Genomic DNA, 22,197 nt, shown 5'->3' with positions numbered 1-22,197 from the left:
AAGGAAGCCTTAGACACCATTGTTCTTATGTATAGGTACCATGTGAAAACACTTAATGAACAATAATATCTAAGACTACATAAACAAGCACATTCACACACAGAAATGAAAACACTAAGTTCAAAGCCTTACAGATGAGATAATTATGAGAATGCATATGGGTGTTTGTGTGTGAGTGAGAGAGAGAGAGAGAGAGAGAATCGACAATGCCTACATCCAGGTTCTTTAATTTAAGCCTCAGTACAGAAGTATCAAGAAAGTGGAAAGCAGACAAGACCTTTACTTAAAAGAGGATTTGGGATAAAGATAGCAAATCATTATATTATATTGTGGGATTATGCTAGAAACTGGTCAGCTAGGGATCTTGGATTGTCAGTAGATAGGAAGATGAAGTTCAGGGGCCATGTAGCAAAGATTGCAAATACAACTCAAAAGATAATTGCAATGCTGAAATGAACTTTCACATGTAAAGATAAGGATGTCATTTAACCTTTTTGCAGGGCCTTGATAAGATCTTTGGACTGTTGTGCAAGTCTATTCTCCTGGTTTCTGTGGTGATTCTGATACAGTGGAGAGAGAGAGAGAGAGAGAGAGAGAGAGAGAGTGCAAAGGAAAGTGTTAAAAATGATATCAGGATTGTGGAATACTGATTTTGAGGACAGATTGAGAATTTGTAGACTGCAGACACTAGCAAACAGGAGAAAGAGGGGTGATATGATTGAGACATACTAACTTCTGAAAGAGTTGTACAGGATTTCACTTGAGGGAATTTTTCATTTTATGGAGGCTGGGGAAAGGACAAGAGGACATCCTTGGAAGCTGAGAATGGATGTTACTAAGAATGGGGGGTGAGGACTAGATTTTTCTCTCATAGAGTGGTGCATGATTGGAATGGATTGCCATTGGGTATTGTGTGTGCAAGCAGTGTGAATGAATTCAAGAACAAGTATGATATCTGGTGTGTGTAGTATGTGGCCTCCCTCGATGAGTCCATGACTCCATACAGGTCTCTCAAAATAATAATAATAATAGTAATAAAACAGACCCCAGTGCTCCTGAGTATGGTTAATGTATTGGAAAAAATAGATTAAGGAGCCAGTTTGGGAATGGGTAGGTAGGAATATGATACTCTATGGCAAATAGCATGTCTTTGTGAAGGGGCTGGTCTTGCCTTAATAATTTATTCACTGTCTGTAATAAAGTTGTATTCAAGTTAGATAAAGGAAATGGTTACACAATAATACTATTGAACCTTGTGAAGGCATTTTACAGGATACTGCATGGTGATCTATTATGCAAATTGAAACAAATGAACATGAAACAAGTGATATAGATAAAGTATATGGTGAAGAAAAAGCTGGGTGAAAACAAGCAACTAGTGGCATGCCACAGAGCTCTTTTCTTGGACTAGTGCTGTTCAGTTTGTACATTAATGATACTAAGATATAGAAATCTACAGTTGTTTGCTGATAATGCTAAGCTGGATTGTAATAGTTAATAAAGCTGATCAGAAGCTCCTACAACTGAATTTCAACAGAATGGTATCATAAACAAAAGATAATAGTTGCAGTTAATGCTGTCAAGTGAGAAGATTAAAAACCATATATTATAATTAATATTATCATCATCATCAGACCTACATGGAGTCAAAGACTCATCATGGAAGGTCCCTCTACCCCCCCCCCCCCCACAGCTCATCATACCATCCCATAAATGCACTCACATTTCTATAATCACCACACTATTAGGAAATGCACTCCAATTCACTATTCTCCATGCAAAAAACTGCTTCTCACTCCCCTGGTCACACCCACTTTATAGAGTTTATAGAGATGACCTCATGTTCTCCTCATATCCCACCATTCTATGAAAAACCTCTTTACATTAATCTGATTAAAACCCCTTACCAATATGATATGATCATATCATATCCTCCTCCCTCCACTCCTCCTATTCACTACACTCTGCAAATTGTATTTTCACAACCTTTCTTCATACCCAGCATTCTACAGAGCAGAAACAACTTCAGTCAATTGATTCTGGATCCTTTACAATATTTTTTCATCCTTTTGAAAACCAGGTAACCAAATTTGTGCACAGTAGTCCATGTGTGGCTTTATACAATAGAACTATAATCACCTTAATTCAAAAAGTCAGTGTCTTGCACACCATTGCCAAAATTCATTGTGCTGGTTTCACAACTTCAGCAATGTGTCTGCTAAATTTTAGGTCCCTATCTACCATAATCTCCAAATCCTTCATCTTTTTTAACTTCCCCCAATATATCCATACCACTTGTATATTCTTCATCCCATCTTCGTTACCAAATTTTAAAGCATCACAATCTGCAACATAGAACTAGTAACCCAACTCCCATGCCCATTCACACAGCCTATAAGTCCACTTGGGAAACCACAAAATCTGCTCCACTTCTCATAGATCTTCCCAACTTTGCATCATCTGCAAACAACTGAATATCCCCATTCAAATCTTCCATTCCAATATCATTAACTTACACATTAAACAGCAGTGGCCCTAAAACAGACCCTCAAGACACACCAGTAGTGACTATCCTCTTCCAGGATATTGCTCCCACATACACAACTTGCATATACTAATCAGAATATTATTATTATTATTATTATTATTATTATTATTATAACGGGTATCTCCATGGAGTCAGTAGACTCATCGCGGGAGACCCAAACTAGCAAAACAATATCTGTCATATCTCTTCTTGAATTCATTTACAGATGAAGAGCTCACAACAAAGTCAGGCAATGAATTCCACTCATTCACCACCCTCCAGGCAAAAAACCTTGTTCTGACACCTTTGTTAACCACACTCTTCTTTAATTTCCAGAGATGACCTCTTGTTCTTCCATCACTATCACACAGCTGAAACATTTCCCCTGCATCAATCCTATAAAAACCTTTTAGTAATTTGAATGTTTCTATCATATCCCCTCTTCTTCGCCTATCAGCCAATCTCTGCAATCCACAAGCTCTCAATCTATCAATGTAGGGAGCATTTTTTATATCACTCACCAACTTGGTCACTCTTCTCTGAACCCTCTCCACAGCCTCCTCATCTCCAAGGAATCCAGGTGACCAGACCTGAGCACAGTAATCCAAATGTGGAAGTATCAATGCTTTATAAAGGGGAATAATAACCTCTTTATCTCTGGATGTCAGTGTGTTCCTCAACAACCAAGTAATCCTATGTGCAATCTTGGACACCTTAGCAATGTGTCCTCTGAACTTCATCTCCTTATCTACCAATACCCCTAAGTCCCTAGCCTCATCAATCTCTTGGAGTACCTTTCCATCTATGTAGTACACAGCTGGTAATCTTTTAATCCCAAAATGCAAGACTTTACACTTTTCCACATTGAACTGACATCCATTTTCTTTTGCCCATTTTACCAGCTTATTTAAATCCTCCTGCAAACTTTCAACATCAGCTTGATTTTTTATTGCACTACACAACTTTGCATCATCAGCAAACAACTGAATATCTCCCTTTAAGCCGTTTCCTATATCATTTATATACAAATTAAACAACATTGGCCCAAGCACAGAGCCCTGAGGCACACCACTGGTCACCTGCCTCATTCTGGACTCGGCTCCTCCATACACCACCTTATGGTATCTCTCCCTGAGCCATTCTCCTATCCATATCACCAATTTAATATCCATTCCCATCTGCTCCAATTTGCGTAACAGTGTTCTATGGGGTATCCTGTCAAAAGCCTTAGCAAAATCCAGAAGTACCACTGTGTAGCCAGTTCCTTTGTCCAACTCTGATGTTATTCTATTATGGATAGTTAATAGATTGCTAAGGCAGGATCTACCTTTAACAAAACCATGTTGGCCTCTATAGAGTATCATATCCTGATCCACCCATTCTTGAATTTTGTCTTTAACCAACTTTTCCAATACTTTTACCACTACTCCTGAGATGGTGATTGGTCTGTAATTCAATACTGCAGTTTTAGAGCCACCCTTATGCAAAGGAACCACTTTGCCTAACTTCCACTCCCTAGGGACCATACCAGAGTTCAAACTTAAATTAAATATCCAGGTAAGAGGGGTTGACAATTCATTTGCACATTCACGCAACACCCGAGCTGATATTCCATCTAAGCCTACCGCAGTGTTTGCATTTAAGTTTCGCAATATATTTAATACCTCTGATTCTTTAGCTTCAATTCTCACATTAGGTATTGCTATAGGTATAGAGATATCCTCACTTGGGTGATAGACTTTTGAGAAGTGATCACTCAGTAACTCGACTATTACATCTGATTTTGTCACCTCAATACCATCAGCACCCACTAAGGTTATCCTTCCGAAGTCATTCTTCCTCTTACTTGCCACATAGCGGAAGAACTCTTTGGGATTACCCTTGATCTCTTTGGCTAAGGTCTTCTCATAATCTGATTTAGCTTTTCTTACTATGCTGGTAACCTTCCTAGCTTGAGCCTTGTACTGCTCATGGGTATCCTGATCGCCCTTCTCCTTGTAAATTCTCCATAACATTTTCTTTTTTTGTAGTTCAAGCTTGATACTACTGCTCATCCATCTAATGCCTGCCTTGTTTGACCTCCTGACCATGGGGACACAATCTGATATTGCTTTCCTCAGATACCCACTGATTTTATCCCAAGCACTGCTAACATCTTTCCCTTGCAATATGTTCTGCCATGGGATGGCTGCAAGCTCACTCCGAAGCTTGTTATAATTGCAATTGCAAATGTTATAATTGGAATAGCCAGTCTTCAATCCAATGCATTAAACATTGATCTCCTTTCAACCCAACTCTTCGTTCCAACTCTATCTATTCCAATTTAACTATCAACTCATCATGTGACAATCTATCAAGAAACTTTAACTTTGCAAAATCTAAATTATACCACTGTATGCATCTCCCTTGTCCAATGTACCTGTAGCCTTATAATGTCACCTTATATTGTAATAAGTAAGCAGATAATCATAACATGATTTTGCTTTAGGAAAAACCCATGGCATTCTCTTTGACCTTCCAAAGAGAATGCCGCTGTTCTCAACATAATTCTGAATCTTAGTCCACACTTTAATCACAACACACACACACACACACACACACACATGCACGCGCACACTTGGATATGTGTAGTACACAGCCTTATTAACATCAAAGTTTGCTCAATTCCCCACATACCTCCTAGGAGTTCACTCACAGTGAGTTGCTCCTACTCCATTTCCACTGCACTCAAACCAAGCACATTGTCACATTCATAAAGATGAAATACCTTTAGGAAATGCTCATTTAATATCTCAACTATATTAATTGCAGTGGTTATCTTTTACCATTTTCACTGACCAACATCATCCTTCCATAATCATTCTTTCTTCTGCTGGCTTTTTTTTTTTGCTTCATTAGCTAACTGATATTTATACTGCACTTTTGCTACCCTTACCAAATGAGTTGCCTTCCTTGCCTGTTCTTTGTACTTCTCATGCAACTGATTATTACCACTCATTTTACACTGTTTCCATACTACCTTCTTTCTCCAGATTGTATGGTTAATCTCTTCATTTATCTATTTCACACCTACCTTATTTAACCTTCTGACACAAATACATTTAGATATTGCTTCTGATGGACAGTATTATTGAATAGCACCCCAAGAAACATTGATCTCCTTTCAACCCAACTCTTCATTCCATGATACAGCTGTAAGTCATCCCTAGCACTTTCATAATCACTAGCCTTGTAGATCCATATATATCCTACCCTCACAGAAGTCCTCATACGTTGGACATCATCCAAGTAATCACTTCATGATCACTCTGACCAATGAGAGGTAGATTCAGTACCTCATTTATAATGACATTCTCTGATGAGTTCATCAAATCCAAGCTCATGTACTCTCTATTACATACTGCCTAAGACAGCTTGTTTCTCAAAGACTGAAGAAATTCATTTTCTTTAATTCTTTAAGATATCTTATCATCCAAATCTATATTACTATAATTAAAATCGCTTATAATTATCACCATTTCCTATTTGCTTATATTATTATATAATTCATCAGTCCTGCCCTCCCCATTAGCAGATATATAGCAAAAACTAAATATTTCACTGGATTAACCTCTATCTCATACCATACTAACTCAAACCACTGCCACTGTTTCTCGTCCCCCACCCCTTGCATGACTATCTTTCATGGGCGCAACTCTTTTTCTATCCTCAAAAGCACTTTCTGCCTTTTTCTGTCTTCACATAAACATATCATACTTTCTATTTCTGTCAGGATGTTGTCGTCATCCAACTATGAGTCATTTATTAAAAAATTTTCTGAGTGAATGAACTCAATAAACAATTTCATCCTCCTTATTTCTGGTACCTCGGACATTTGTACACAAACAAAACAGTTTGTTTGTGACTCCTCCATGCTTTCCTCTAGGCATTCCTCTCTCTCTTTCTCACATGACCCTTCCCAGAACCTTCTCTAGACACAAATGCCCTCCTCCCAAACATCACAGGCCATCTTATTCCTTTATTATTTACTAACATATTCACTTCCTCTTCGAGAATCAACATTTCTCACAGTCTCTCTTCCTCCATCCATCCTGATTTCCCTTTTCCCTCTGTTTCTTGCACTCCTGTTTTCTCATTTCCCTCACTATTGCTGCTCACTTCTCCATTTATGAACATCCCTTTAATCCCTGCCACCTTACTCCTCAGCTTTTCCACATTGCTTCTTACTTGCTAAGATTCACTCTCCACATCACGTCCAGCAACAGCCTCTCCAGTTGTTTCATACTAAAACCATTTAACACTTGCTCATCTCTCTTATTCAACCTCTCCACACAGACATCTGCAATATCTCTCCATGCATACATAGTATACTCATGATATCGTTTCATTCTTGAGAAATCAATGCCATATGTTTGGGATACATCGTTTTTGGGATACATCGATGGGAGGCTGCATATGAGGGTGGTCTGAAAAGTTCTCTGCCTTGACCATAAATGGCAATACTATTTTTTTTTTCATGGCAAGATTTTTTTTTCTAAGTTGGTATATCTTTTAAGCATCCATGTGAAATTGCAAGTCATTCTACTGAGTAGTTTGTTTTATACAGCTATCTGAAGCTAAAGTGTTGTCTGTATAACTTGAAATGTATAAAATTCAGTATCGCGTGGTTATAAAATTCTTTGTAAAAGAAGGTTTAATGCCAAAAGAAATTCATTCGAAGTTCATAAAAGTTTATGGGCACTCTTCTCCTTCATTTTCAACAATTAAGAAATGGGCTGCCGAGTTTAAACATGGCCATACCAGCCTTGAAGATGATCCATGTGAAGGATGTCCAAAAAAGTGTAACAACACTAGAAATCATCGATGAAGTGCACGATATGGTATTGGATGACCGGTGAGTCAAAGTCCATGAAATTGCTGAGACTATAGGCATTTCAAAAGAATGTGTAGGATATATTTTGCATGAAGAATTGCATATCAAAAAACTTTGTTGAAGATGGGTATCGCACTTGCTCACAGCAGATCAAAAGCGCACTCGCATGAAAATCTTTGAACTGCTTAGAGCATTTTAACAAGAATAAAACTGGGGGGGGGGTGGGGGGGGGGGGGGGTGGGGGGGGGGGGGGGTGGGGGGGGGGGGGGGTGGGGGGGGGGGGGGGTGGGGGGGGGGGGGGGTGGGGGGGGGGGGGGGTGGGGGGGGGGGGGGGTGGGGGGGGGGGGGGGTGGGGGGGGGGGGGGGTGGGGGGGGGGGGGGGTGGGGGGGGGGGGGGGTGGGGGGGGGGGGGGGTGGGGGGGGGGGGGGGTGGGGGGGGGGGGGGGTGGGGGGGGGGGGGGGTGGGGGGGGGGGGGGGTGGGGGGGGGGGGGGGTGGGGGGGGGGGGGGGTGGGGGGGGGGGGGGGTGGGGGGGGGGGGGGGTGGGGGGGGGGGGGGGTGGGGGGGGGGGGGGGTGGGGGGGGGGGGGGGTGGGGGGGGGGGGGGGTGGGGGGGGGGGGGGGTGGGGGGGGGGGGGGGTGGGGGGGGGGGGGGGTGGGGGGGGGGGGGGGTGGGGGGGGGGGGGGGTGGGGGGGGGGGGGGGTGGGGGGGGAACATTGATGGACGCTACGAAATAGAGGAAGCTAGAGAGTTAGGGGTGGTGGTGGTGGTGGTAGAAAGAGTTAAAGTTTAGAGGACATATTACTTGGCTATTGAAGAACACGCAATACTAATAATGAAGTTGTTATTCCTCTTTATCAGACTTTGTAATACCCACATCTTGATTACTGTGCTCAAGTCTAGTCACCTGGGTTTCTTGGGGATGAGGAAGCAGTGGAGAGGATTCAGAGGCTAGTGACCAAGATGGTGAGTGGCCTGTGGAATGTTTCCTATGAGGATAGATTGAAGCTTTGTGGATTGCAGAATCTGGTTGATAGGAGAAAAAGGGGGATATGATAGAAACATTTAAGTTGCTTAAAGGGGGTTATAGGATAGATTATTATTATTATTATTATTATTATTATTATTATTATTATTCAGGCCTCCAAGGAGTCGAAAGACTCATCGAGGGAGGTCCTTCCTAAGACATAAAGTCTGTCAAGACTCATCGAGGGGAGGTCCCCCCCCTGAGAAACACAAAGTTTATCATACCACTCTTTAAAGTCACTGACCGTTCTCGCTCCCACCACTCCATCAGGCAATGCATTCCATGGCTCAACCACCCTCCACACAAAGAAACCACTCCTTACCCTCTTGCTCACAGTTTCCTTTCGTAACTTTCAGGGATGGCCTCTTGTCATCACTCCTTCCCGCTGATCAACCAAGCGAAAGAACTCCCCAGTGTCAACCCTGTAACCACCTCTCAACAGTTTAAAAGTCTCAATCATATCACCTCTCCTTCTTCTATCCGCCAAACTCTGCAGTCCACATTCTCTCAGCCGATCCTCATAACTATCCTTGTACAGTCCTGAAACCATCTTTGTCATCCGTCTTTGTATCCTTTCCACAGTTAATTTATCCCCTTCAAATCCTGGGGACCAAATCTGAGAACAATAGTCCAAGTGTGGTCTGATCAGAGACTTATACAACGGAATGATAACCCTCTTATCTCTGCAGGTCAGTGTCCTTCTCATAATAGCAGCAATCCTCTGTGTTACCTTCACCACCTTTGCAATATGTCCCCTAAACTTCAGGTTTCTATCAATCATCAACCCCAGATCTCTTGTCTCCCCTACTTCCTCCAGTATAACTCCTCCCATAGAGTATGCAGCATCCCATCGATGTTTCCCAAACCTCAAGACCTTACATTTTGCTGCATTAAACTGATACCCCCATTCATTTGCCCATCTATCTAGCTTATTTAAATCCTCTTGCAGGGCTACCACATCTGCGCTATTACTAATAATCCTTCCCAGCTTCGCATCATCCGCAAACAACTGAATATCCCCCTGCAATCCACTGGCTATGTCATTGATATAAAGGTTAAACAATATAGGTCCTAGTACTGAGCCCTGTGGGACCCCACTTGTAACCCTCTGCCTCCTGGAAACTGCTCCACCATACACAACTCTCTGATACCTATCAGACAGCCAATCCTGAATCCAGTTGACCAATCTGACATCCAGACCCATGTGCTGCAACTTAAATATCAGCTTATCATGTGGCACCCTGTCAAATGCCTTCGCCAAGTCTAAGAAAATTGCAATATATGCCTTTCCCTCATCTAATGCTCTTGTAACTTTATTATAAAAGGCTAGCATATTGCTAAAACAAGAGCGTCCTTTCACAAATCCATGTTGATTCTCACAGATAACATTACCCTCATCTGCCCAATGCTGTACACGGTCCCTCACTACTTTCTCCAAGATCTTAACAACTACTGATGACACACAGACTGGCCTATAATTAGACACTTCCAGTCTGTTACCACCCTTATGCAATGGCACTATCTTACCTTCCTTCCATTCCCTGGGCACCTTTGCCAAAGCCAGACTTTCATTGTAAAGCCACGTTAAAGGTATTGTCAATTCGCTAGCACATTCTCTCAAAACTCGTGGCGAAATACCATCCAGTCCCACAGCTTTACTGACATCCAGAGTACTCAGTATCTGAAACACACTCTCCTCCTGTACCTCCAGACCTCGTACCAGTCCTATCCCTCTAGCATTAAAACTGACTCCTCTAGGATGAAATACTCCAATAAAGTGTTCATTGAACAATTCCACTATGTCCTCTGCATCAGTCACTCTATTCCCATTTTTATCCCACAATATCATTCTTCCACAGTCATTTCTCCTCCTACTGGCCGTGGAAATGTTTCAGCACTTGGCTAGAAGGCCCATAACAAGGGGTCATCTCTGCAAGTTGAATAAAGATGTAGTTAAAGATTTTTTGCTTGAAGATTGATGAATGAGCCGAATGGGTTACCAGAGTCAGTTTTGAGTGCTTTGTCTGTTAATGGGTTGAAGGAGAGGTATGATAAATTGTGTGGATAGTTTGGGTGTTCTGCAATGAGTCTTTGAACTCTGTGGAGGTGCCCGTACAATAATAATAATAACAACAATACCCAAAAAACTCGTATTATCTAGTATAGAAAAGGCTGCTTTTTTTCTTCCCCACTGAAAGCTAAATTTAGTACATATGGAATCAATGTTTACAGTAAACAAAGAACAATCATCACCATCATCAAATTTCTGACATGTATCCTCAAGGGGTGTACAAGATATGATAGTACTACATGAAAAATTTACATCATTACTAACTTATTTTTTACTGTTATTCTCCAAATCAGTGTTACCTGTCAAGACTCCAACGTTATCAGATCTTATATTTCTATCTTCTAAGGCACTTTTTACTGTATCAATCCACATATATCTTGGTCTTCCTGTGGGTCTTTTTTCTACCAAACGGCAGAGAACACCTGTTTTGCTAATCTTTCCTCTCCCATTCTGTTTAAGTGACCATACCAGTCATTGGTATGATTAGCTCTGCTGACGAATTCCTGGATGCTGACAGTGTCAAGTTCTTTCCTAATATCTTCGTTTTTAATATGATATTACCATTGCTGCCATCTGTTCATACCCCTAATCTTTCTCAGGACTCTCATATCTGTGGTCTCTAGTCTTTGGTCAAGTGTTTTACTTCTAACCCAGCTCTCAGATTTATAAGTTAAAACAGGTTTGAACACTGTCTAGTATATATCTAATTGAGTGTTTTCACTAATTTCTCTGTTATTCCATATAAATTTATTTAGTTGACTTTCTACCATACCTGCTTTGTTGATTCTTGTCTATTTCCATATCTAATTTACCATCTTCACTAAAAATTGTGCTGAAGTATCTGAAATGTTTTACTTATTCTATAGGTTCTCCATTCACAATGCAGTTGATATTTCCAATGCTTCTGCCTATTTTCATTGACTTTGTCTTGTTATTGCTGATCTTCATATCATATCTATTACAACAGTTATTCAATTTAGTCAGGGAATCTTGCAGACTTGTAGTGGATTTATTTAGAAGTATAACATCATCTACATAAAGCAAAGTGCTGAGATCAACATCTCCAATCTTGATATCAAGGTTTAATACTACTTTCCTTCATAATGTGATCCATATAGATAATGAATAACAGAGGGGATAATGTACACCTTGTCTGTACACCATAATGTACACCAGATTTAACATTAATCCATCTTCCTGTACATCTTTCAATTGTAACTGCTGTCTTACAACTCAAATAAAGACTAAGTATTGCTTGATATAATGCCCCATTTGACACCATATAACTGTAGCATTTTGAACAACTTCTCTCTTGGCACCTTGTCATATGCCTTTTCCAGATCTACAAAACTTAAATACAGATCTTTGTTATCTCACCAATGATTTCTCAACTATGTGTCGCAAAGTGAAAATCTGATCCTGACAGCTTCTATTTGGCCTGAATCCAGCTTGTTCTTCACCAAGCTACTCTTCCACAATCGTTCTGCACTGTTTCTCAAGGATACTTGAATAAATCTTACCAGGAACACTTAGTAGAGGAACCTCTGTAATTCTCACATTCAGTTTTTATTATTATTATTATTATTATTATTATTATTATTATTATTATTATTATTCAGGCCTCCAAGGAGTCAAAAGACTCATCGAGGGAGGTCCTTTCTAAGACATAAAGTCTGTCAAGACTCATCGAGGGGAGGTCCCCCCCTGAGAAACACAAAGTTTATCATACCACTCTTTAAACTCACTGACCGTTCTCGCTCCCACCACTCCATCAGGCAATGCATTCCACGGCTCAACCACCCTCCACACAAAGAAACCACTCCTTACCCTCTTGCTCACAGTTTCCTTTCGTAACTTCCAGGGATGGCCTCTTGTCATCACTCCTTCCTGCTGATCAACCAAGCGAAAGAACTCCCCAGTGTCAACCCTGTAACCACCTCTCAACAGTTTAAAAGTCTCAATCATATCACCTCTCCCTCTTCTATCCACCAAACTCTGCAGTCCACATTCTCTCAGCCGATCCTCATAACTATCCTTGTACAGTCCTGAAACCATCTTTGTCATCCGTCTTTGTATCCTTTCCACAGTTAATTTATCCCCTGTTTATTTCCCTTTTTTATATATGGGTACTATGAGAGCTCTGCTCCAATCATCCAGAATTCTTCCCTCTGTCCAGGCCTTCTGAACTATGCAGTGCAGCCACTGTAAGACTTTTATACTTCTATACTTGAGCATTTCTGGTCGAATATCATCTATTCCTGCTGCCTTTCCATATTTCAGGCTTTTGATGACTCTTTCTACTTCAAGTATAGATATGTATTCCTGACTGCATGCCTGTTGAGTGTTTTTTACCACTGTGCTGTCATCACTGCTTCTTTCATTTAGCAATTTTTCGAAGTAATTACTCCATACAAGTACAAGCCATTAGAAAAAAGAAAACCAGGTCGTCCTCTTAAATGATTCAACGATGACTTCTACGGCCGGAACAGGACATGCTAGGCCTAAATCCTTGATATGCATGATGATGAATTACTCCATACTTCAAGGATATCTTTTTCTCCCATTTTCTTGTCACCTTTATTATCTCTAACTCCTTTTACAGCACTCATTCCTCCATTTCTAAGCTTCTTCAACAACCTCCAGAATATTTTGCCATTTTCTTGATATTTATTTTCTATGTTCTTGCAAAGTCCTCCCATGATAAAGTATAAAAGTCTTACATTTGTCTCTGTATTCTCTAAGAGCACAATCTGACTTATTTGCCCGGAACGTTTGATATGCTTTCTTCTTTTCTTTCACTGCCTCTTTAACTTCACCACAAGCCTCTCTGAATGAATCAATCAGTGTTTTCTTTAGGGCTTGCTACTGAATCTCCAAGGTTTGGTTCCTGTTCTCAAAATCTCTCATCTTTTCTTCAATAATGTTTGTGTACTTTAGTCTACAGTTCACATCTGAGAGCTGCTCAATTTTTATTTGCTTTAAAACTTTCTTACATGTTATTCTTTTCAATATGAAATTCAATTTTATCCTGCTCAAGACTAAATAGTGATCACTTCCAATTTCAAATCCTCTGTACACTCTGGTGTCCTACACCACGAAGAGAACATCACTATCAAGAATAACATAGTCAATAAGACTTTTCTTATTCCTTGCCTCTTCTCTCTATGTGAATTTGTGCACATTTTTATGTTGTAACATTGTGTTAGTAATATTCAGTCTGTGTCCTGAGCAGAAATTTAACAGGTATTTGCCATTATTATTAACTTTGCTCTTTTCTCCAAATTTTCCTAAAATATTTCCCAAAACCAAGAACAAAATCATCAAAATTTAATGTTACCATGGTAGATCAAGAAGTCCTAAAAACTTTAAGAGAAAATAACAATATTATATTCTTCAAGTAGATGAAGGTAATGCCCATGTAATTCTAAATACCAAGGAATATAATTAAAGAATGTCTCAGTTAGTCAACACAGATACTTATGCAGTTTGTAAAAGAGATCCAATGTGAGAAATCCACAGCTGTACCGATAATCTCCTTTAAACTACTATGGAATTTTTTTAGAGAATTAAGACTATTTTCATGTTCACCACACCATCTCATTCCTTGTCAGTATGGTGTCCCTAAAATACACAAGGAAACAATCTGCTAAGAATTATTGTGGAAGTCATCGACTCCCTTACATATAAATTGCCCAAACACTGGCTAAATTATTATAAGGTTTAACTGGTTCTACAATCTCCTATGTCAAGAATTTTGAACATTTCATTTCCATTATTAAAGACATACATCTTCAAAGGGATGAAATTATGTCAAGATTTGATGTCCCTTCATTTTTCAATAATGTTCCCACTAAAGAAGTAATAGCTCTTTTATAAGATAAGTTATCTAGAAAAGTTGTGATGCTCTTGGTACACTGTATAAATTCGGGTTACTTCTTATACAATGACACTATCTACAAGCAAAACATTAGCTTGCTCATGGGTAACCCTTTTTCTCCTGTATTGGCAAATATTTCTTTGGAAGCACTTGAAGAAAAAGCCATGAACACCTCCTCATTAATGTTAAGACTGTGAAAGACCGGTACAATGATGACGTTTTCTTGATTTGGAGCCACACTCCAAGAGTTCTTGAACCATGTGGATAACCAACATTCAAGAATAAATGATAAATTTAGTTTAATCCTTTATCCCAGTGAGAGCAAACAAAGTTTGCACCTGAAAATATCTTCAGGACTGAATGCAGTGTTGTACTATCTTACCTGGGTAAGTAGTACAACACCAGGCAACTTGTAGCAAAAGTGGAGCAAGCTACCAACACTCCTAACCCAGTATCTCCCAAAATGCAAAACACATCTCCTTGCAGATATGTATACTGTTATGCATTAAGGGATAACAGTATACATATCCGCAAGGAGATGTGTTATGCATTAAGGGATAACAGTATACATATCCACAAGGAGATGTGTTTTGCATTTTGGGAGATACTGGGTTAGGAGTGTTGGTAGCTTGCTCCACCTTTGCTATGAGTTGCCTGGTGTTGTACTACTTACCCAGGTAAGATAGTACAACACTATATTCAGTCCTGGAGATATTTTCATGCCCAAATTTTGTTTGCTCTCACTGGGATAAAGGATTAAACTAAATTTATCATAGTCTAATCAAGTGAAAAATAAACTTTCAACATTCAAGAATAAAATTTGCTGTAAAGTTAGAAGTTAACAGTTATTTTCCTCTTCTGGATATCAAAGTTACTCACTCATCAGACAAACTGAAGATCTCTATATACAGAAAGCACATGCACACACACACACACATATCTTCATGCTTAATCATATCATTACCAACCATAAAAACAGGTATCATTTCTACGTTTGGAATTTGTGCATACATTCTCATTAGTGATGAAGAAGAAATTACCAAAGAATTAAAGTTTCTTCTGACTTTTCAGACAAATGACTATATAAAAAAATATTTCAAGATGCCTGTTCAAGCCACATTCATGCCATGTTGAAGATAATAATGAAATGAAAGATTATATTTCTCTCTTCTACATCAGTTTCATTACAATCAAGTTTAGCAAAAGTTCTCAAGAAATATAAGATCTGAACCACATTCACACCTCTAAACAAACTTTGATCCTATCTTCATTTGGTAAAACTTAGTCCTAAAGTACTCAGTGTGTATACCATCTTTGGTGTGATTGCAATGTTCCTTATTATTATTATGGACAAAGCGAAAAATCAAGAGAACTTCATATGAAAGAGCATGTTAGAGGTATCACTTAGGTAAGGCCTCAACTCTATCTAATCATGCTCTTAACTCAGCTGATCCTGACCATCACACATCTAGTGAAATGGGAAAGATCAGAAATCCTATATAGATGAAATGATGAACTTGAGAGAAAAAGTAATGGAATCTATAGAAATCGTTCTTCAACCTGTTCACTTCATTGTAGATACAAGCTACAACCTATCAAATTGTTACTCCTCTATGATTCAGCTAAAATGAATGCAAGGCCACCACCATGCTCATGTGCACAACAATATAGTTACATCAATAATTACCATATTTTTCACCTTATAAGACAAGCATTTTGTACCTAAAATATATCTGAAAATTAGGATGCATTCTATAAGCCATATGTCTTATAAACCAGTGCAAATTATGGTGCATCATTGCTTGTCAGTAATGAGCGATCAGTTTGAATAGTTGATGGTCATTAACTTACAACTATTCAAATGCATTTAAACTAATAATCAATATATTATTATATTTAAATATTTTATAACTCATAGAGTCTACAAAGGAGAGATATAGCTATATGATTTCATTTAAGCAGAGTGTGATTGAGTATCCAAAAAAGAATGGCAATGAGGCAGCAGAGTGACACTTTGGGCCTCTGCCTACAGAGAAAATGGTACAAACTCGGAGGAAACAAGAGCAGCAATTAATAGAAGCAAATTCTAAAAAACACTATCTCTGCAGAAAATCAACAAAATGGTCAGAAATTAAAAATGAATTAAAAACTTGGATAATGGGTCAAAGAAGATCAGATCGCTGCATATCTAAAAAAAATGATTATTCAACGAGCAAAATTATTGGCAACAGAAAGAAATATCATTGATTTTACAGGGTTGCCATCATGGTGCTTTAGATTTATGAAGAGAAATGATTTATGCATGCATCCAAAAATGAAAATATCACAAAAAATGCCAGACGAATTCAAAGATAAAATTATTGAGTTTCACAGATTCAGATCATAAATGCTAGAAAACAAGACAATTTTGAACTTCCACAGATAGCAGTGGTGAATTCTCCATGCTTGCTGCGCAAGCTCATTAATTGAGAAAGAAGTAATATTTATTGGTTAATAAATGTATGCATTTATAAGCATTCTATTTAGGCTTTTATTTTTCTAGACCGAAGATGTTTTAAGCTTGCACAGCAATAATTGAGCTTTGCATTGTGTATCGAAGGCCGACGCTAGTCAAGCTACCCGTTTGTGGGAGCATCCAGGTCCTCGCTTCAGCATTGTGATTTCATGCATGCACATAGCCATTTCCGCTCCCTCTACAACATCTCACCCTGTTTCTTAAACACAGGCCATACACAGTCAAAGTAGCTCTAGCCAGTGAGCTTCAGCCAGCCTTTACAAGTGTGCGTGTTGCTTGGGAAAATCAAGTTACAACCAACTTTTTATGATGATGTTATTGACCAGTTCATAAAGAAGAACTGTAGGGTAGAATATGTATTCAAGAAGCTAAATTGAAAAAGATAGAATATCATTTGTAAAATAAATGTTGTATTTGCATGATTAAATACATAAATTTCTAAATACCGGTAACCCCCATATAATGCGGTACTTATACAACATGGTTTTGATATAACGCGGTCTAAAATTGTAGTAACCCTTGTTGAACGTGGTACTTATACAACATGGTTCCGATAAAAACACGGTCTACAAATTGTAGTAACCCTTTATCTTTTCATGTTTTTCGCCGCGCGACTTAAAAATCACACTTCATCTTCGTTAAATTTGTGTCTGCCTGTATCCCACATGTAATTATAAGTAGTGAATTTATATTAGGCAGAAATACCCTTTAGCATGCATGAACCTCAAATGTTTGCCTTTTAAAATGTTTATTGTTGAAAATTGTCCTCGTTTCTGTCAGGAAAGTGCATTAAAAATCATAAGTGTGTTCATCTCAAGCTGAGCATTCTATTTTCTGGTGAGTTACTTACAATATGTAATGCTTGCTTTTTTTGTGTAAAAAATTATTTTTATAGTAATGGTAACAAACTGCAATGAAAGGGAAAAACCAACATTGAAAACAAAATTAATTTCTCTCGAAGAAAAATATTTAAAATCTTGGATTGGTTGAAAAATGGAGAAAAACCAAAAGTTTTTGCAGGGACTTTGAATTTAAATGAATCAACAATTAGAACAATGAAACAAAATGAACATAAAATCCGAGAAAGTGTTTATTGCTGGGTCAATGATAAGCACGAAGCGCGTTGCTTGTGCATCATCATCATCATCATCATCATCAAATTCCTGCCATGTACCCTCAATGGGTGTACAGGATATGACAGTACTACATGAAAAAATTACATCATTACTAACTTCCTATCTACAATTTTCCTCCAAATCAGTCTGTTACTTGTCAAGACTCCAACATTATCAGATGTTATATTTCTATCATCTAAGGCACTTTGTACCGTATCAATCCACCTATATCTTGGTCTTCCTCTGGGTCGTTTTCCTGCCAACCTGGCAGAGAACACTTGTTTTGCTAATCTTTCCTCTCCCATTCTATTTAAGTGACCATACCACCTGAGATTAGCTCTGCTAACGCATTCCTGGATGCTGACAATGTCAAGTTCTTTCCTAATATCCTCATTTTTAATATGATATTGCCATTGATGCTATCTGTTCACACCTCTAATCTTTCTCAGTGTTTTGCTTCTGACCCAGCTCTCAGATCCATAAGTTAAAACTGGTTTGAACGCTGTCTTGTATACAGTTAATTTAGTGTTCCGACTAATTTCTCTCTTATTCCATATGAATTTATTCAATTGACTTCCCACCATACCAGCTTTGTTGATTCTGTTGTCTCTTTCTATATTTAATTCTTCAGTAAAAATCATGCCTCAGTAGCTGAAATGTTTTACTTGTTCCACAGGTTCTCCATTCATAACACAATTGACATTTTCAATGATTCTGCCTATTTTCATTGTCTTTGTCTTTTTATTGCTGACCTTCATACCATATCTGTTACAACAGCTATTCAATTTAGTCAGAGAATCTTGCAGACTTGTAGCGGATTTATTTAGAAGTATAACATCATCCGCATAAAGCAAAGAGCTGACATTAACATCTCCAATTTTGATATCAGGTTTAATACCACTTTCCTTCATAATGTGATCCATATAGATAATGAATAACAGAGGGGATAATATACATCGTTGTCTCACACCAGATTTAACATTAAACCATCTTCCTGTACTTCCTTCAATTCTAACTGCTGATTCACAACTCAAATAAAGACTAAGTATTGCTTGATATAATGCCCCATTGACACCATATAACTGCAGTGTATTGAATAGCTTCTCTCTTGGCACCTTCTCATATGCCTTTTCCAAATCGACAAAACTTAAATACAGATCTTTGTTATATTCCCATGCTTTCTCGACTATTTGTCATAAAGTGAAGATCTGATCCTGACAGCCTCTATTTGGCCCGAATTCAGCTTGTTCTTCACCAAGCTTTACTTCCACAATTCTCAACCGTTTCTCAAGTATACTTGCATAGATCTTGCCAGAAACACTCAGTAGGGAAATACCTCTGTAATTCTCACATTCAGTTTTATTTCCCTTTTTATATATGGGTACTGTGAGAGCTCTACTCCAATCATCGGGAATTCGTCCCTCTGTCCAGGCTTTCTGAACTATGCAGTGCAGCCACTGTAAGACTTTTATACCACCATACCTCAGCATTTCTGGTCGAATATCATCCACTCCTGCTGCCTTTTCACATTTCAGGCCTTTGATGGCTTTTTCTACTTCAAGTATGGATATGTATTCCTGACTGCATGCCTGGTCAGTGTTTTTTATCACTGTGCTGTCATCACTGCTTGTTTCATTTAGCAGTTTTTCAAAGTAATTACTCCATACTTCAAGGATATCTTTTTCTTCTGTTTTCATATCACCTTTATCATCTCTAACTCCTTTTACAGCACTCTTTCCTCCATTCCTAAGCTTCTTCAACAACCTCCAGAATATTTTTCCACCTTCTTGATATTTATTTTCTATATTCTTGCCAAAGTCCTCCCATGACTTTTGTTTAGCTAGTTTTACACAGTGTTTAGCTTTCTTACATTTGTCTCTGTATTCTGTATTAAGAGTAAAAGCTGACTTATTTGCCAGGAACTTTTGATATGCTTTCTTCTTTTCCCTTCACTGCCTCTTTAACTTCCTGTGTCCACCAGGGAGTTCTGATTTTTTTATCCTTGCACACAACCTCACCACATGCCTCTCTGTCAGAATCAATCAATGTTTTCTTCAGAGTTTGCCACTGAATCTCCAAGGTTTGATTCCTCTTCTCAAACTCTTTCATTTTCTTTTCAATAATCTTTCTGTATTTTAGTCTACAGTTCACATCTGAGAGCTGCTCAACTTTTATTCGCTTTAAAACTTTCTTACATGTTATTCTTTTCAATATGAAATTCAATTTTATCCTGCTCAAGACTAAATAGTGATCACTTCCAATTTCAAATCCTCTGTACACTCTGGTGTCCTGCACCAGGGAGAAAACATCACTATCAACAATAACATAGTCAATGAGACTTTTCTTATTCCTTGCCTCTTCTCTCTATGTGAATTTGTGCACATTTTTATGTTGGAACATGGTGTTAGTAATAACCAGTCCATGTCCTGAGCAGAAATGCAACAGATATTTGCCATTATTATTAGCTTTGCTCTTTTCTCCAAATTTTCCCAAAATATATTTGTATGTCTCACAATTATTTCCTACTCTGCTATTTAGATCCCCAACAAGGACCAACTTTTCCTTTTTCATTGTGTCAGTTGCTTTTTCTAAAGCCTCAAAAAATTCCTCCACTTCTACCTTAGTAGAACCTTCTGTGGGACCATAGGCACAAATAAGTCTCATTGTCCAGTTCCCCATTTTCATATCTGCCCACATTACTCTACTTGAGACTGACTGCCATTCAAGAAGATTAGCCTCGTATTTTGTGTTGAATACTATGGCTACTCCTTCTTTTCCTTGATTGTCATTGCCTGAATATAACATTTTGTATTTATTGCTCAGAAAGATCTCACCAGTTTTTGTCTTTTTTGTTTCAGTCACCCCTATTATGTCGATCTGGTACTTATCTAATTCCTCAGCTAGCTCCATTTCTTTGCCATTCAGGCTTCTTACGTTGATAGTACCGATCTTTAACTCTGGTGATGTTGAGTTGGGGTTTGTTTTCAGATTTGTTCCAGTAGCTGACTTTTCGCTGTTTGCCTTGGTTCCCTGGCGAAAACAACGGGGGCCTTGTTTAACCAGGCGACGCCCCAGCCGGCATGAAATTTTGTCATGTTGCACCATCATTTTTTATTTTGGTTTAACCAATACGAATACAATTTGGTCGGCTAAATCCCAAATTGCCAGCCCATTCTCATTCGTTCAGTATCCAAGTAGATACCCAACGGGGTGCACCACGAGAAGGTGAGGATTGGACATTAGGTCAGAAGCCCTGGTCGGTTCTCTGCATTCGTTTAAAGGCTATGTGGAGGTCTCCTCTCAGTTATACAGCTTTGACCCTTAAGCACCCTTGTGTATGCTTGTGTATTTGATATTCTAATATAAAAATGGAAAAATCTCTAATGATTTCGATAGAAGATTGCACCTCAAAAGAAAATTCCTATGGATGGAAATCTTATTAAGCAAAGACTCTCAAAGTTCATAAACATTTATAGTGCAGACCAGGTGTTCAATGCAGATGAATCCAGGTTATGTTGGAAAAAAGTGCAAAAATGCACCTATATTTCGAAAAATGAAAGATCAGCTCCTGGATTCAAAGTTTCCAAAGATAGAATTACTCTACTGTTTTGTAGTAATGCATCAGGTGATTACATGACAAAACTAGTGTTTGTTAACCAATCCTCAAATCCTTGTGCTATGAAAGATTAAAATATGTGCTATTTTATTTTGCCTAAAACATTTAAGCATCATGTGCAATGAAGTTTAATTACAATTTGTAATTTTTATACTTTTATACTATGTATTTGTTTCATAGTTTATATGTTTTCTTAACTTACATGAATTAACTGAATTAAATAAAAATATAGTTTTTGTTGGATATGTCATTGTTGTTTATATAATTTAAAAAAAAAACGATTTCGGAACATAACCCTACTTTTTATATGTGATCTGAGTCTCACATAACGTGATATATATAATGCGGCATTTCTGCGGAACCTAACATCCGCATTATACGAGGGTTACCTGTACACAGTTTTAAATGGTCAGTAATTCATTATTCCGCTAATCAGACTTCAATCACACCTCTCATTCCCTGAATGATAACAAGAGCAAGCATGAATTTCAAGACCAGCATTCGCCCCTGACAGATAGATAATATGGATGAAGTGCCTCTGACTCAGAGGCGTAGCTAGGTAGGAGCGGTGGATGCG

At 38.5% G+C, this 22,197-nt stretch overlaps 1 protein-coding gene across 1 annotated transcript in view; it reads left to right on the top strand.

The window, feature by feature from the left end:
* Nucleotides 1-1,293: 1,293 nt before the first annotated feature.
* LOC150102300 (uncharacterized) overlaps nt 1,294-22,197 on the top strand; it is a 74,722-nt gene continuing 53,818 nt past the window's right edge. The window contains exon 1 of the mRNA XM_090399554.1: nt 1,294-1,361. Within this exon, the coding sequence (XP_090255680.1) occupies nt 1,294-1,361 (68 nt within the window). The remainder of the gene's footprint in view (nt 1,362-22,197) is intronic.

This window comes from Typopeltis vanoorti, chromosome 10 (genome assembly GCF_054136105.1).
Source record: "Typopeltis vanoorti isolate ZY-2024b chromosome 10, IOZ_Tvanoo_1.0, whole genome shotgun sequence".
NCBI classification, from domain to species: Eukaryota; Metazoa; Arthropoda; class Arachnida; order Uropygi; family Thelyphonidae; genus Typopeltis; species Typopeltis vanoorti.
The sequence above is the reverse complement of the archived record's forward strand: the minus strand, read 5'-3'. Positions and strand labels throughout refer to the sequence as shown.